The sequence below is a fragment of the Ornithorhynchus anatinus genome, chromosome 1 (assembly GCF_004115215.2).
Source record: "Ornithorhynchus anatinus isolate Pmale09 chromosome 1, mOrnAna1.pri.v4, whole genome shotgun sequence".
In the NCBI taxonomy this organism is placed as follows: domain Eukaryota; kingdom Metazoa; phylum Chordata; class Mammalia; order Monotremata; family Ornithorhynchidae; genus Ornithorhynchus; species Ornithorhynchus anatinus.
Window position 1 is genome coordinate 132,093,033 of NC_041728.1, and position 15,038 is coordinate 132,108,070.

At 55.2% G+C, this 15,038-nt stretch overlaps 1 protein-coding gene across 1 annotated transcript in view; it reads right to left on the bottom strand.

Annotated features, from left to right (window-relative positions):
- Positions 1 to 4,450, bottom strand: part of RNPEPL1 (arginyl aminopeptidase like 1) — a 36,785-nt gene extending 32,335 nt beyond the window's left edge. Inside the window, exons 1-2 of the mRNA XM_029067126.2 lie at positions 4,000 to 4,450; positions 3,761 to 3,950 (exon numbers count right to left, since the gene is read on the bottom strand). Of these exons, the coding sequence (XP_028922959.1) occupies positions 3,761 to 3,950; positions 4,000 to 4,379 (570 nt within the window). The 5' untranslated portion in view covers positions 4,380 to 4,450. The remainder of the gene's footprint in view (positions 1 to 3,760; positions 3,951 to 3,999) is intronic.
- Between the last annotated feature and the right edge of the window lie 10,588 nt (positions 4,451 to 15,038).

Sequence of the window (15,038 nt, forward strand, 5' to 3'; positions counted from 1 at the left end):
CCAAGTTCTAATGCCTCATTCTCTTTCCTCCCAAGTCCCCAGTCAACTTTTCCACAGTGAACTGAGGCCGGGGGGGGAGGGGGGGGTCAGAATCACTAAACTCTCCCTCTAGACTGTAAGCTCCTTGTGGGCAGGGAATGCGTCTGCTTATTGTTATGCGGTACTCTCCCAAGCGCTTCGTTCAGTGCTCTGCGCACCGTATTCAGAGCTCAATAAATCCTGACGGACAAGCTGGAAGCCCATTGAAGAAACCGGGGGGAGAGAGAAGCAGCGTAGTGGATACAGCAAGGTTCTGGGAGTTTGAAGGACCGGGGTTTCTAATTTCAGCTCTGCCCCTTGTCTCCTGGGTGACCTTGGGCAAGTCAGTTCACTTCTCCGTGCCTCGGTTCCCTCATCTGGAAAATGGGGATTGAGACTGTGAGCCCCACGTGGGACACGGACCGAGTCCAACCCGGTTATCTTGGATCTACCCCGGCGTTCAGTACAGTGCCTGGCACATAGTAAGTGGTTAAAAAGAGTCCATTTAAAAGAAAAAAAAAGAGAGAGTGATTCCCAGAGGGCCCGGCAGTAAAGAGAGAAAGAACATAATCGCTCACCAGCCCGTCAGAACTGGCTCCCGGGTGTCACTGGTCAAGGCCAGACGCGACTAGTCACCGGACTCGATCAAGCGATCAATCGATGGTACTATTTATTGAGCGCCTGCTGTGCGCGGAGCACGCTACTAAGCAACTGGGAGAGTTGAATGTAACCGAGCTGGCAGACACGTTCCCTGCCCGCAGCGAATTTACAGCCTACGCCGGGAAGGATTGTGACAGAAGTCTCCATCCAACAGTGGAGGCCTCCCACACCCTCCAGTTCCCCATCTACAGACGGAATGTACTTATTAAGCAGCACCGAGTGCAGAACACCGCAAGACGCCCGTTTTCAGAACGGCTCTGGCTAGAAGTCCCGTCCTTTGGTCCGGGGCGGGGGGCTCACCCACGCACCCGGTCGGCCGGGACTTTCTCCTTTCGGGCAACAGGGAAGCAGCGTGGCTTAGCGGCCAAAGCACGGGCCCGGGAGTCGGGGGACGTGGGTTCTGATCCCGTGCGTCCGCTCCGTGACCCCGGGCGAGTCACTTCCCTGAGGCTTCTCCGGGTCTCGGTTGTCCATCTGTAAAATGGGGCTTCAATCCTACTCCCTCCTACCTGGACTGGGAGTCGCATGTGGAGCTGGGACTGTGTCCGACCCGACTTGCAGGTACCCCAGCAGCTTGGCCCATGGTAAGCGCTTAAGAAGTACCACCCATATCATCATTTTCATCTAGTATTAATTATTAACCGCACTCCACAGGGATCCCTGTCCGAACCCCGCCAATGAGTCGCGGCCGAGCTTCGCCTCGGTCCGGCCCGTGACCCGGACAGCTGGGGCGGCTAGTTCCTGCGGACCCCCCTCGGTACCGGGTGAGATGGAGAAGCAGCGTGGCCCAGTGGATAGAACCCGGGCCTGGGAGTCAGAAGGTCATGGGTTCCAATCCCGGCTCCGTCAACTCGGCTGCTGACCGCTCACTTCACTTCTCGGGGCCTCCCTTCCCAAAAGGAGGATCGAGACCGTGAGCCCCAGGTGGGACAGAGCGACCCGATTCGCTCGTCGCCCACCCCAGCACTTCGTAGCAAGTGCCGAACAAGCAGCGCGGCTGAGTGGGAAGAGCCCGGGCCTGGGAGACAGGTCACGGGTTCTAATCCCGGCCCCACCGCTTGTCAGCTGTGGGACTTTGGCCAAGTCACTTCACTTCTCTCTCCCTCGGTGACCTCATCTGTAAAATGGGGCTGAAGACTGTGAGCCCCACGCGGGACAAGCTGATGACCTTCTATCCACCCCGGCGCTTAGAACAGTGCCCGGCACCTAGTAAGCGCGTAACAAATACCACCACCACCATCATCATCATCATTATTACTAATAATAATGAATGCTGGGATTACGACTTTGCTTCTCCGATCGGCTTCCAGCTTGTCGGGCAGTGTTTACTGACCGTGTGCGGCGCCCTGTGGGAAGCCCTAGGGAGAGTCCGTCGTTGGGTAGGGACTGTCTCTATCTGTTGCCGAACTGTACTTTCCAATTGCTCAGTACAGTGCTCCGCATGCAGTAAGCGCTCAAAAAATACAGCTGAACGAATTGAATGAGTGAAAGGGAGGCGGAAAAAAGCCAGCAGTGGGATGGAGATGGGGATGGGATGAGCACTAAGTGTGCGTGGTACCCTGTAGGAAGCACTAGGGAGAGCCCATTGTTGGGCAGGGATCGTCTCTGTTGCCAAACTGTACTTTCCCAAGCGTTTAGTATAGTGCTCTGCAGACAGTAAGTGCTCGACAAATACGACTGAATGAACCAAATGAGTGAAAGTGTAGGAGGAAAAAAGATAGCCAGCAGTGGGATGGGAAGGGATGAGTGCTGACTGTGCGCGGCATGGGGATGGGGAGGAGATGGGGATGGGGAGGAGATGGGGATGGGGAGGAGATGGGGACGGGGAGGAGATGGGGATGGGATGAGATGAGTGTTGTCGGGATGGGATGGGGATGGGATGGGGATGGGATGAGCGCTGACTGTGTGTGGTGCTGGGATGGGATGGGATAAGCGCTGACTGTGTGCGGCGATGGGATGGGATAAGCGCTGACTGTGTGCGGCGATGGGATGGGATGGGATGGGATAAGCGCTGTGTGTGGCGATGGGATGGGATAAGATAAGCGCTGACTGTGTGCGGCGATGGGATGGGATGGGATGGGATAAGCGCTGTGTGTGGCGATGGGATGGGATAAGTGCTGACTGTGTGCGGCGATGGGATGGGATGGGATGAGTGCTGACTGTGTGTGCCACTGAGATGGGATGGGATAAGCGCTGTGTGCGGTGATGGGATGGGATGAGTGCTGACTGTGTGTGGCCCTGGGATGGGGATGTGATGGGATGAGTGCTGACTGTGTGCAGGGATGGGATGGGCATGGGTTGAGGATGGGGATGGGATGAGTGCTGACTGTGTGCAGGGATGGGATGGGCATGGGTTGAGGATGGGGATGGGATGGGGATGGGATGAGTGCTGACTGTGCGGTGGTGGGATGGGGATGGGATGGGATGGGGATATGATGGGATGGAATGAGTGCTGACTGCGTGCAGGGTTGGGATGGGCATGGGATGGGGATGGGACGGGGACGGGATGGGATGGGCATGGGTTGAGGATGGGGAGGGGATGCCGACTGCGTGCAGGGTGGGGAGGGGCATGGGCTGGGATGGGGACGGGATGAGCGCTGACTGCGTGCAGGGATGGGATGGGCATGGGTTGAGCATGGGGATGGGATGGATATGGGTTGAGGATGGGGAGGGGATGCCGACTGCGTGCAGGGTGGGGAGGGGCATGGGCTGGGATGGGGATGGGATGAGCGCTGACTGCGTGCGGGGATGGGATGGGCATGGGTTGAGCATGGGGATGGGATGGATATGGGTTGAGGATGGGGAGGGGATGCCGACTGCGTGCAGGGTGGGGAGGGGCATGGGCTGGGATGGGGATGGGATGAGCGCTGACTGCGTGCGGGGATGGGATGGGCATGGGTTGAGCATGGGGATGGGATGGGAAGGGATGGGGAGGGGATGCCGACTGCGTGCGGGGTGGGGAGGGGCATGGGCTGGGCTGGGGATGGGATGAGCGCTGACTGCGTGCGGGGCCGGGGACGACGACGACGACGACGAGGGCGGCGGGGGAGGGAGGGAGGGAAGGGCCGGCCGGACGACTCACGGCGGGGGCGTCTGCGGTGGTGTAGCGGAGCACGATCTGGAAGGGCTGGTCGGGGCGGAGGGCGGCGGGCAGGGTGATGGTGAGCGACGAGCCGTAGTCGGTGAAGGGGTCGAGGCGGAAGGGCAGCGGGCGCGCGCGGCAGCAGGCGGCGGGGGGCGGCCGGGCGGCGGGGGGGGGGCCGGACCCGGGACCCCCCCCCCCGCCCCTCCCCCTCCCCCTCCCCCTCCCCCGCGGGCGCGGCCGGCCCGAAGGCGAAGGCGCATGCGCGGGGCGGGCGGCCCGGCGGCTCCGGCCGGTAGGTGGCGGAGTGGAGGCGCAGGGCGGGGTGCGCGTCCAGCACCAGGGCGCGCGGCGCGGGGGCGCGCGCGGCGGGGGCGCGCGCGCAGAGGTGCAGCACCAGGCAGCCCGCCAGCTCCCGCGCCGCCGGACGCAGCTCCAGCCCCAGCTGCAGGTGCCGCAGGCGGAACCGCCGCCAGCTGCAGGCCGACGCCACGTCCGCCGCCCCGGCCTCCTCCTCCTCCTCCTCTTCCTCCGGCTCGTCCTCCGGCTCCCCCGCGCCGGCGGCGGCGGCGGCGGCCTCGGGTCCCGGCGCCTTGCGGCAGCAGCACGGAGCCGCCATGGGGAGGGAGGGCGCTAGGTGAAATCCATGGGAGGGAGCAGGCGGCGGCGGCGGCGGCGGCGGGGCGGGCACAACAGGAAGTCGCGCAGGGCAGGGAGGGGAAGGGAGGCGCCGGGCCCCCGCGCCATCCCGCCGCCCGCCGCTGGGGGGCGCTGCCCCGCTGCCAGGGCGGGGCCCGGGCTTTGATGGACGGGCGGGCGGGGGCCGCGGGGAGGGGCGGCACCGGCCGCTGGGGGCGCCGCGGAGGCGCCGCCCTCCCGATCGACAGCTCGGCTCCCGCCGACGGGGGCCGAGGGGAGGGGCGGGGACGGCCGCCATCCCGCCGGCGGCCGCTGGGGGGCGCTGCCCCCGATGGGAGGGAGGGGGCGGGGCGGGGGCGGGATCCTGGTGATGATTGACAGGCGGGGCTCCCACCGACGCGGGCGCCCGCCATCCCGCCGGCGGCCGCTAGGGGCGGGGCGCTGATGGACAGGAGGGGGATAAGGCGGGGCCGAGGCCCGGATTCATTCATTCAATAGTCTTTATTAATAATAATAATAATAATGTTGGTATTTGTTCAGCGCTTACTATGTGCAGAGCACTGTTCTAAGCGCTGGGGGAGACACAGGGGAATCAGCTTGTCCCCCGTGGGGCTCCCAGTCTTCATCCCCATTTTCCAGATGAGGCCACTGAGGCCCCCGAGAAGTGAAGTGACTTGCCCACAGTCCCACGGCTGACAAGGGGCAGAGCTGGGATTCGAACTCATGACCTCTGTCTGACTCCAAAGCCCGTGCTTTTTCCACTGAGCCACACTTAATGATAACGTCGGTATTTGTTCAGCGCTTACTATGTGCCAAGCACTGTTCTGAGCGCTGGGGCAGATCCAGGGTCATCAGGTTGTCCCACGTGAGGGTCACAGATAATCCCCATTTTCCAGATGAGGGAACTGAGGCCCAGAGAAGTGAAGTGACATGCCCACAGTCACCCAGCTGACAAGTGGCGGAGCCGGGATTTGAACCCATGACCTCTGACTCCCCAGCCCGTGCTCTTTCCACTGAGCCACACTGAGCGCTTACTACGTGCAGAGCACTGGACTTGGAATGGACACTTCAGCCACAGAGAGAGGCCATCCCTGCCCAATTCATTCATTCAATAGTATTTATTGAGCGCTTACTGTGTGCAGGGCACTGGACTAAGCGCTTGGAATGGACAATTGGGCAACAGATAGAGACAATCCCTGCCCTTTGATGGGTTTACAGTCTAATCCGGGGAGACAGACAAAAACAGTAGCAATAAATTCACTCATTCATTCAATAGTATTTATTGAGCGCTTACTATGTGCAGAGCACTGCTCTAAGCGCTGGGGTAGACACAGGGTCATCAGGTTGGCCCCCGTGGGGCTCCCAGTCTTCATCCCCATTTGACAGATGAGGGAACTGAGGCCCAGAGAAGTGAAGTGACTTGCCCACGGTCACCCAGCTGACAAGTGGCAGCGCCGGGATTCGAACCCATGACCTCTGACTCCCAGGCCCCGGCTCTTGCCACTGAGCCACGCTGCTTCTTGACGGGCAGGGATAAGGGGGGGCCCTGATTGACGGACGAGGCCAGGGAGGGGTCGTCACCCTGATTGACGGGGGCAGCTGGGAGGGGCCCTGATTGACAGGCGGGGCGGGGCTCGGACGGGAGCGCTCACCTCCTCCAGGAGGCCTTCCCAGGCTGAGCCCTCCCTTTCCCTCCGCCATTCCCTCTGCTCTTCCCCTCTCCACCTCACTTGGGTCTACTGTATAGATTATTGATTATTAATGATGGGTATATTCATACTTAGACGATTAGACTGTAAACCCGTCAAAGGGCAGGGACCGTCTCTATCTGTTACCGATTTGTCCATTCCAAGCGCTTAGTACAGTGCTCTGCACATAGTAAGCGCTCAATAAATACTATTCAGTGAACTTATTATTGCTCTATTTTATTAATAATCCCCACAGCACTCGTGTCTATTTGTATAAATTATTGTTTGCTCTATTAATGGTGTGTATGTTTGTATAATTATTCTGTTTTATTAATGATGTGAGCCCATCGTTGGGCAGGGACGGTCTCTGTGACCCAATTGTCCATTCCAAGCGCTTAGTCCAGCGCTCTGCATACAGTAATAATGTGGGTATTTGTTAAGCGCTTACTCTGTGCAGAGCACTGTTCTAAGCGGTGGGGTAGATACAGGGGAATCAAGCTGTCCCACGTGAGGCTCACAGTTAATCCCCCTTTTACAGATGAGGTAACTGAGGCACAGAGAATAATAATAATGTTGGTATTTGTTAAGCGCTTACTATGTGCAGAGCACTGTTCTAAGCACTGGGGTAGATACAGGGTGATCAGGTTGTCCCACGTGAGGCTCACAGTTAATCCCCATTTTACAGATGAGGTGACTGAGGCACAGAGAATAATAATAATGCTGGTATTTGTTAAGCGCTTACTATGGGCAGAGCACTGTTCTAAGCGCTGGAATAGGTATAGGGTCATCAGGTTGTCCCATGTGAGGCTCACAGTTAATCCCCATTTTACAGATGAGGTAACTGAGACACAGAGAATAATAATAATGTTGGTATTTGTTAAGCGCTTACTATGGGCAGAGCACTGTTCTAAGCACTGGGGTAGATACAGGGTGATCAGGTTGTCCCACGTGAGGCTCACCGTCTTCATCCCCATTTTGCAGATGAGGTCACTGAGGCACAGGGAATTTAAGTGACTTGCCCACAGTCACACAGCTGTCAAGTGGCGGAGCCGGGATTTGAACCCATGACCTCTGACTCCCCAGCCCGGGCTCTTTCCACTGAGCCGTTCAATAAGTATGATCGAATAAATGAGTGAGTGAGTGAGGAAGGGTGGGGTGGGAAGGGGCTGGGAAGGAGGGAATTTGTGGGCGGGGCCAGGCGGCGATTGTGGGCGGGGCCTGGCACCACACCAAGCGGTACTCAATAAATGCTACTACTACTACTACTAATAATAATAATAATGTTGGTATTTGTTAAGCGCTTCCTATGTGCCGAGCACTGTTCTAAGCGCTGGGGTGGACACAGGGGAATCAGGTTGTCCCACGTGGGGCTCACAGTCTTCATCCCCATTTTACAGATGAGGGAACTGAGGCACAGAGAAGTTAGTACTTGGATGACCACCAGAGCAGATATTATTATTATTTGTGGTACTTGTTGAGCGCTTACTATGTGCAGAGCACTGTTCTAAGGGCTGGGGGAGATACAGGGTCCTTCATTCAATTCATTCAATAGTATTTATTGAGCGCTTACTATGTGCAGAGCACTGGACTAAGCGCTTGGAATGAACAAGTCGGCAACAGATAGAGACGGTCCCTGCCGTTTGACGGGCTTACGGTCTAATCGGGGTCATGAGGTTGTCCCACTTGGGGCTCCCAGTCTTCATCCCCATTTTCCAGATGAGGTCACTGAGGCCCAGAGAAGTGAAGTGACTTGCCCACAGTCACCACAGCTGACAGGTGGCGGAGCCGGGATTCGAACCCATGCCCTCTGACTCCTAAACTCGGGCTCTTGCCACTGAGCCACGCTGATTCTCATGAGAGGACAGAGGGCAGATGAGAGGACAGAGCTGGAGCTGTAGAGCAGTGTTCTAAGCGCTGGGGTAGATCCAGGGTCATCAGGTTGTCCCACGTGAGGCTCAAAGTTAATCCCCATTTTCCAGATGAGGGAACTGAGGCCCAGAGAAGTGAAGTGACTTGCCCACGGTCACCCAGCTGACAAGTGGCAGAGCCGGGATTCAAACTCATGACCTCTGACTCCCAAGCCCGGGCTCTTTCCACTGAGCCACGCTGCTTCTAGATAGAAATCATTGGCATCGAGGTGGTAGCTGAAGCCTGGTGAGCGGGTGAGCTCTCTCAGAGAAGGAATGGAAATTGAGACTAGAAGATTGGGGGACACCCGTCGTCGGAGGGAGAGAAGGAGGAGAGTATTGTTGACAAGCGCTTAGTACAGTGCTCTGCACATAGTAAGCGCTCAATACTATTGAATTTGTGGGGGGGGGGAAGCTGAGGCTGGAAGGTCTAAGAGGAGGGAATCGTCATTTGGGAAGCAGCGTGGCTTAGTGGAAAGAGCCCGGGCTTGGGAGTCTGAGGATGTGGGTTCTAATTCCCGTTCCACCACCTGACTGCTCTGCAACCTAGGGCAAGTCACTTCTCCGGGCCTCAGTTCCCTCATCTGTCAAATGGGGACAAAGACTGTGAGCCCCAAGTGGGACAACCTGATTACCCTGTATCTACCCCAGTGCTTAGAACAGTGCTCTGCACATAGTAAGCGCTTAACAAATACCATTATTATTATTAATAATCATTTCAAGGGCAGCCAAGAACTTGAGGGGCATTAGGGCCTGGTAAAGCCACTTTCTTTATCCTGAGGGAGGCCTTTGGAGATCGTGATAAGCCCAGCCTCTAAAGAGTAAAAGGGATCAAATCTAAACTTCAGGATCAATCAGTCAACCAGTCAATGAAGGGTATTTCTTCCTTCATTCAATCGAGTTTATTGAGCACTTACCATGTGCAGAGCACTGTATTAAGCGCTTGGAAAGTGCAATTAGGCCACAGAGACAATTCCTGCCCAACAACGGGCTCACAGTCTAGAAGGGGGAGACAGACAGCAAAACAAGTGGACAGGCATCAGTAGCATCAAAATAGATAAATAGAATCCTAGATATATACACATCATTAATAAAATAGACTAATAAATAATATATACAAATAGACACAAGTGCCGTGGGGAGGGGAAAGGGGTAGAGCAGAGGGAGTAGGGGGGAGGGGAGGAGGAGCAGAGGGAAAGGGGAGGCCTCCTGGAGGAGGTGAGCTCTCAGTAGGGCTTTGAAGGGGGGAACTGTGCAAGTTTGGCGGAGGTGAGGAGGGAGGGCATTCCGGGACAGCGGGAGGACGGGGGCCAGGGGTCGATGGCGGGATAGGCGAGAACGGGGGACGGTGAGGAGGTGGGCGGCGGAGGAGCGGAGCGTGCGGGGTGGGCGGGAGAAAGAGAGAAGGGAGGAGAGGTAGGAGGGGGCAAGAGGATGGAGAGCCTTGAAGCCTAGAGTGAGGAGTTTCTGTTTGGAGCGGAGGTCGATAGGCAACCACTGGAGTTGTCTAAGAAGGGGAATGACATGCCCACAGCGTTTCTATAGAAAGATGATCTAGGCAGCAGAGTGAAGTATAGATTGAAGTGGCGAGAGACAGGAGGAGGGGAGATCAGAGAGGAGGCTGATGCAGTCCTCCAGTTAGGATATGATGAGAGCTTATACCGGTAAGATAGCCGTTTGGGTGGAGAGGAAAGGGCGGATCTTGGCGACGTTGTGAAGGTGAGACCGGCAAGGTGTCAGTGACGGATTGGATGTGTGGGGTGAATGAGAGAGCGGAGTCAAGGATGACGCCGAGGTTGCGGGCCTGTGAGACGGGAAGGATGGCCCTGCCGTCCACAGTGACGGGAAAGTCTGGGAGAGGACAGGGTTTGGGAGGGAAGATAAGGTGCTCGATCTTGGACGTGTTGACTTTTAGGTGGTGAGCGGTCATCCAGGTGGAGACGTCCTGAAGGCAGGAGGAGATCCGAGCCTGGAGGGAGGGGGAGAGAACGGGGAGGAGATGTAGATTTGTGTGTCATCTGCGTAGAGATGGTAGTTGAAGCCGTGGGAGCCAATGACTTCACCAAGGGAGTGAGTGTAGATGGAGAAGAGAAGGGGATTTATTGAGCACTTACTACGTGCAGAGCACTGTACTAAGCGCTTGGGAGAGCACGAGACAACAGTTAGCGGTCACGTTCCCTGCCCACAACAATTAGAATGTCAAGGAGAGAATTAGTGAAGAGAAAGCAGAGACAGAGAGGGCCGGTCTGACTTGTTTAAGGAGTCGGGAGAGTGATATGAGCCGGGAGCGGGAAGGAGCTGAGGGACCTGTTGAGGCATCTCGAGGCCTTCCTGCTGTTGGCCAGAGAAGCGGTGTGGCCCAGGGGAGCCAGCACAGGGCTGGGAGTCAGGAGACCTGGGTTCTAATCCCGGGTCCACCACTTGCCCACTGGATGACCTGGGGTAAATCACTTCACTTCCCCGTGCCCCAGTAACCTCATCTGTAAAATGGGGACTAGGGACCCATTCTCCCTCCCAGATTGTGTCTGATCTACTTGTATCACATCAACCGTAGAGCACAGAGTGAGCTTTTTAACCAACGCCAAAATCATCATTATTTCTGACCCAACCGAAGGCCGGGCTGACTCAGAATCAAAGGGAGTTCACCCGTCCCTGAGGGACGCAGTAGCACGGGCAAGGAGGACCTCTCCTGACCCAAGAAACAAAACAAAAACAAAGAAAACCTTACCCCCTTCCGGGATTTCTGTTGGTAGGGGGTGAAAAGGAGTAGAAGTCCCCACCCGGGAAGTATGAAAACTGGGCAACTGAAATTCTTCCTCCATTTCCCTTTTCTTCTTTCTTTAGCCAGGGGGTGGGGAACTGCTCGTTCTCATGATACAATGGGGGAAGGGAAAAACAGGCACCAACTCTACTGGACTCTGAATGTTGGGCCAGAAAATGGGTCTGTGCACTGAAGCCTGGGCTTCGACCCTGCTTAATCAATCGATCCATCAATCAATGGTATTTATTGAGCGCTTACGGTGTGCAGAGCACTGGACTCAGCACTTGAGAGGCTGCAAGACAACAGAGTTGGTAGAGATGTTCCACAGCACTTGTGCATATTCGTATGTGTATTCTATTTATTTTGTTAATGATGTGTAAATATCTATGATTCTATTTATCTTGATATTGAAGCCAGACTACTCGATGATGGCATTTGTTAAGCGCTTAATCTGTGCAAAGCACTGTTCTAAGCGCTGGAGAGGATACAAGGTGATCAGGTTGACCCACATGGGGCTTACAGTCTTCATCCCCATTTTACAGATGAGGTAACTGAGGCTCAGAGAAGTTGTGACTTGCCAAAGTCACACAGCTGACAAGCGGCTGAGCTGGGATTTGAACCCATGACCTCTGACTCCCAAACCCGTGGTCTTTCCACGGAGCCACGTTGTTTAGACTGTGAGCCTTGTTTGGTCTGTGAGCCCGTCGTTGGGAAGGGATTGCCTCTATCTGTTGCCGAATTGTCCATTCCGAGCACTTAGTCCGGTGCTCTGCACAGAGTAAGTGCTCAATAGATACTACTGAATGAGTGAATGAAACATAATAAGCGCTTCACAAAATACTGCAAACACTGTAATCATTTTGCGGCACCGGTAACTTTTTGACTTTGCATAAATAAAAACTTTAATTGGGCTTCTGTGATTTATTTGGTCGGCAACTCACACGCTGAACAAGGCAGTTTAACAACATTGTCTGATCGCCAGGACAATGGAACGTGTAACAGACAAACTCCCATTCTCTCCTAGACCCCCTCCAATCTGGCTTCCGTCCCCTCCGCTCTACCGAGACTGCTCTCTCTAAGGTCACCCGTGACCTCCTTCTTGCCAAATCCAATGGCTCCTACTCCATTCTAATCCTCCTTGACCTCTCTGTTGCCTTTGACACCGTCGACCATCCCCTCCTCCTCCATACCTTATCTCACCTCGGCTTCACGGACTCTGTCCTCTCCCGGTTCTCCTCTTACCTCTCTGGCCGGTCATTCTCGGTCTCCTTCGCCGGAGCCTCTTCCCCCTACCATCCTGTAACTGTTGGAGTTCCTCAAGGGTCAGTTCTTGGCCCTCTTCTGTTCTCCATTTACACTCACTCCCTCGGTGAACTCATCCGCTCTCACGGCTTTGACTACCATCTCTACGCAGATGACACGCAGATCTACATCTCCGCCCCCGTCCTTTCCCCCTCCCTTCGGGCTCACATCTCCTCCCGCCTCCGGGACGTCTCCACCTGGATGTCGGCCCGCCACCTAAAACTCAACATGAGCGAGACTGAGCTCCTCATCTTCCCTCCCAAACCCGGTCCTCTCCCAGACTTCCCTATCACTGTGGATGGCAGAACCATCCTTCCCGTCTCTCGGGCCCGCGATCTCGGTGTCATCCTTGACTCGTCTCTCTCGTTCACCCCACACATCCTATCCGTTACCGAGACCTGCTGGTTTCACCTCTACGATATCGCCAAGATCCGCCCTTTCCTCTCCACCCGAACGGCTACCTTACCGCTACAGGCTCTCGTTATATCCCGGCTAGACTACTGTGTCAGCCTTCTCTCTGACCTCCCTTCCTCCTCTCTCGCCCCGCTACAGTCTATTCTTCACTCTGCTGGCCGGCTCATCTTCCCGCAGAAACGATCTGGGCCTGTCACTCCTCTTCTTAAACAACTCCAGTGGTTGCCTATCGACCTCCGCTCCAAACAGAAACTCCTCACTCTAGGCTTCGAGGCTCTCCGTCACCTCGCCCCTTCCTACCTCTCCTCCCTTCTCTCTTTCTACCGCCCACCCCGCACGCTCCGCTCCTCCGCCGCCCGCCTCCTCGCCGTCCCTCGGTCTCGCCCGTCCCGCCGTCGACCCCCGGGCCACGTCCTCCCGCGGTCCCGGAACGCCCTCCCTCCTCACCTCCGCCACACTGATTCTCTTCCCCTCTTCAAATCCCTACTTAAAAATCACCTCCTCCAAGAGGCGCTCCCAGACTGAGCTCCTCTTCCCCCTCTACTCCCTCTGCCATCCCCCCTTTACCTCTCCGCAGCTAAAGCCTCATTTTCCCCTTTTCCCGCTCCTCCTCCACCTCTCCCTTCCCATCCCCACAGCACCGTACTCGTCCGCTCGACTGTATATATTTTCGTTACCCTATTTATTTTGTTAATGAATTGTACATCGCCTTGATTCTATTTAGTTGCCATCGGTTTTTACGAGATGTTCTTCCCCTCGACTCTATTGCCATTGTTCTCGTCTGTCCATCTCCCCCGATTAGACTGTAAGCCCGTCAAACGGCAGGGACCGTCTCTATCTGTTGCCGACCTGTTCATCCCAAGCGCTTAGTACAGTGCTCTGCACATAGTAAGCGCTCAGTAAATACTATTGAATGAATGAATGAATGAATGAACAACCCACCGGCAAAATCCACAGGACCCCAAGTAATCATTGCCGAGGCTTCTCGTAGCGGAGCCCGGGCTTGGGAGTCAGAGGTCGTGGGTTCGAATGCCGGCTCTGCCACTTGTCAGCTGTGTGACTGTGGGCAAGTCACTTCACTTCTCTGTGCCTCAGTGACCTCATCCGCAAAATGGGGATGAAGACGGTGAGCCTCACGTGGGACAACCTGATTACCTTGTATCTCCTCCAGTGCTTAGAACAGTGTTCTGCACATAGTAAGCAACTTAACAAATACCAACATTATTATTATTACCCACAGGACCGTCTTGTCATACCTTCATCTGCCCTTGCCCTTGGGCCCAGCTTCAGTCTACCCTCTACAGACTCTTTAGACTGTTTAGAGCCGTTTAGACTGTGAGCTCGTCGTTGGGCAGGGATCGTCTCTATCTGTTGCCGAATTGGACATTCCAAGCGCTTAGTCCCCAGTGCTCTGCACACGGTAAGCGCTCAATAAATACGATTGAATGAATGAATCTGCTTTCCATCTCAGCCCCCTTTTTTTTTTAGTATTTGTTAAGCACTTTTACTATGTGGCGGGCACTGTTTGAGAAGCAGCATGGCTTAGTGGAAAGAGCACTGGCCTGGGAGTCAGAGGACATGGGTTCTAATCCCGGCTCCAGCACTTGTCTGCTGCGAGACCTTGGGCAAGCCACTTAACTTCTCTGTGCCTCAGTTACCTCATCTGTACAATGGGGATTAAAACTGTGAGCCCCACGTGGGACAACCTGATTATCTTGTATCTACCCCAGCGCTTAGAACAGTGCTCAGCACATAATAAGCGCTTAAAAATACCATTATTATTATTATTATTATCCAAGAAAATCGGGTTGGACACGGTCTATGTTCCTCATGGGGCTTACAGTCTTACTGGCTGTTTTATCGATGAGGTGACAGAAGCACAGAGAAATGAAGCAACTTGCCCAAGGTCACATAGCAGACAAGTGGCGGAGCCAGGACTAGAACTCGAGTCCTTCTGACTCCCGGGCCTGTGCTCTATCTACTAAACCACGCTGCTTCTAGTTTTCTCTTAGGTTTTCTAATCCTACGGCCCCTTCTCATCCCGCTCAGGCACACCTCACCTAACCCTAAAAGATCCTGTGAGGCTTTAAAACTTTCAAAAAAAAGAGTTGAAAGAGGATAGTGAATCAAAGAGGTGCTAATGGAGGGAATTATGTCATCTTTCCCTCCCCACAATCTCCCTGAAGAGAATCTACAGAGGCCCCAGAGGGCCCGGATAAGCTTTCATTAATTTCAAAGGTATTTGGGGGAAGTGACCCAGTGAATCAAATGGTGACCCAGTGAATCAAATCTTAGGTCAGTACACAAGACAAGGCCAGCGATTTTGCAGGATGAGAGCCCACTGGCTGATTATTTGAAAGGTTTCTTTGGGAATAATGTAGAATTAAGAAGGACGTGAGTTGCGAGGAAAGAGTTAAAAGTCAAGTAGAAACGGTCCTAACAGGATCACCGGGGCACAGGCCTGGGAACAGAAGGACCTGGGTTCTATTCCCTACTCAGCCACGTCTGCTGTGTGACCTTCGGCAAGTCACTCGACTCCTCTGTGCCGCAGTTAGATCATCTTTAAA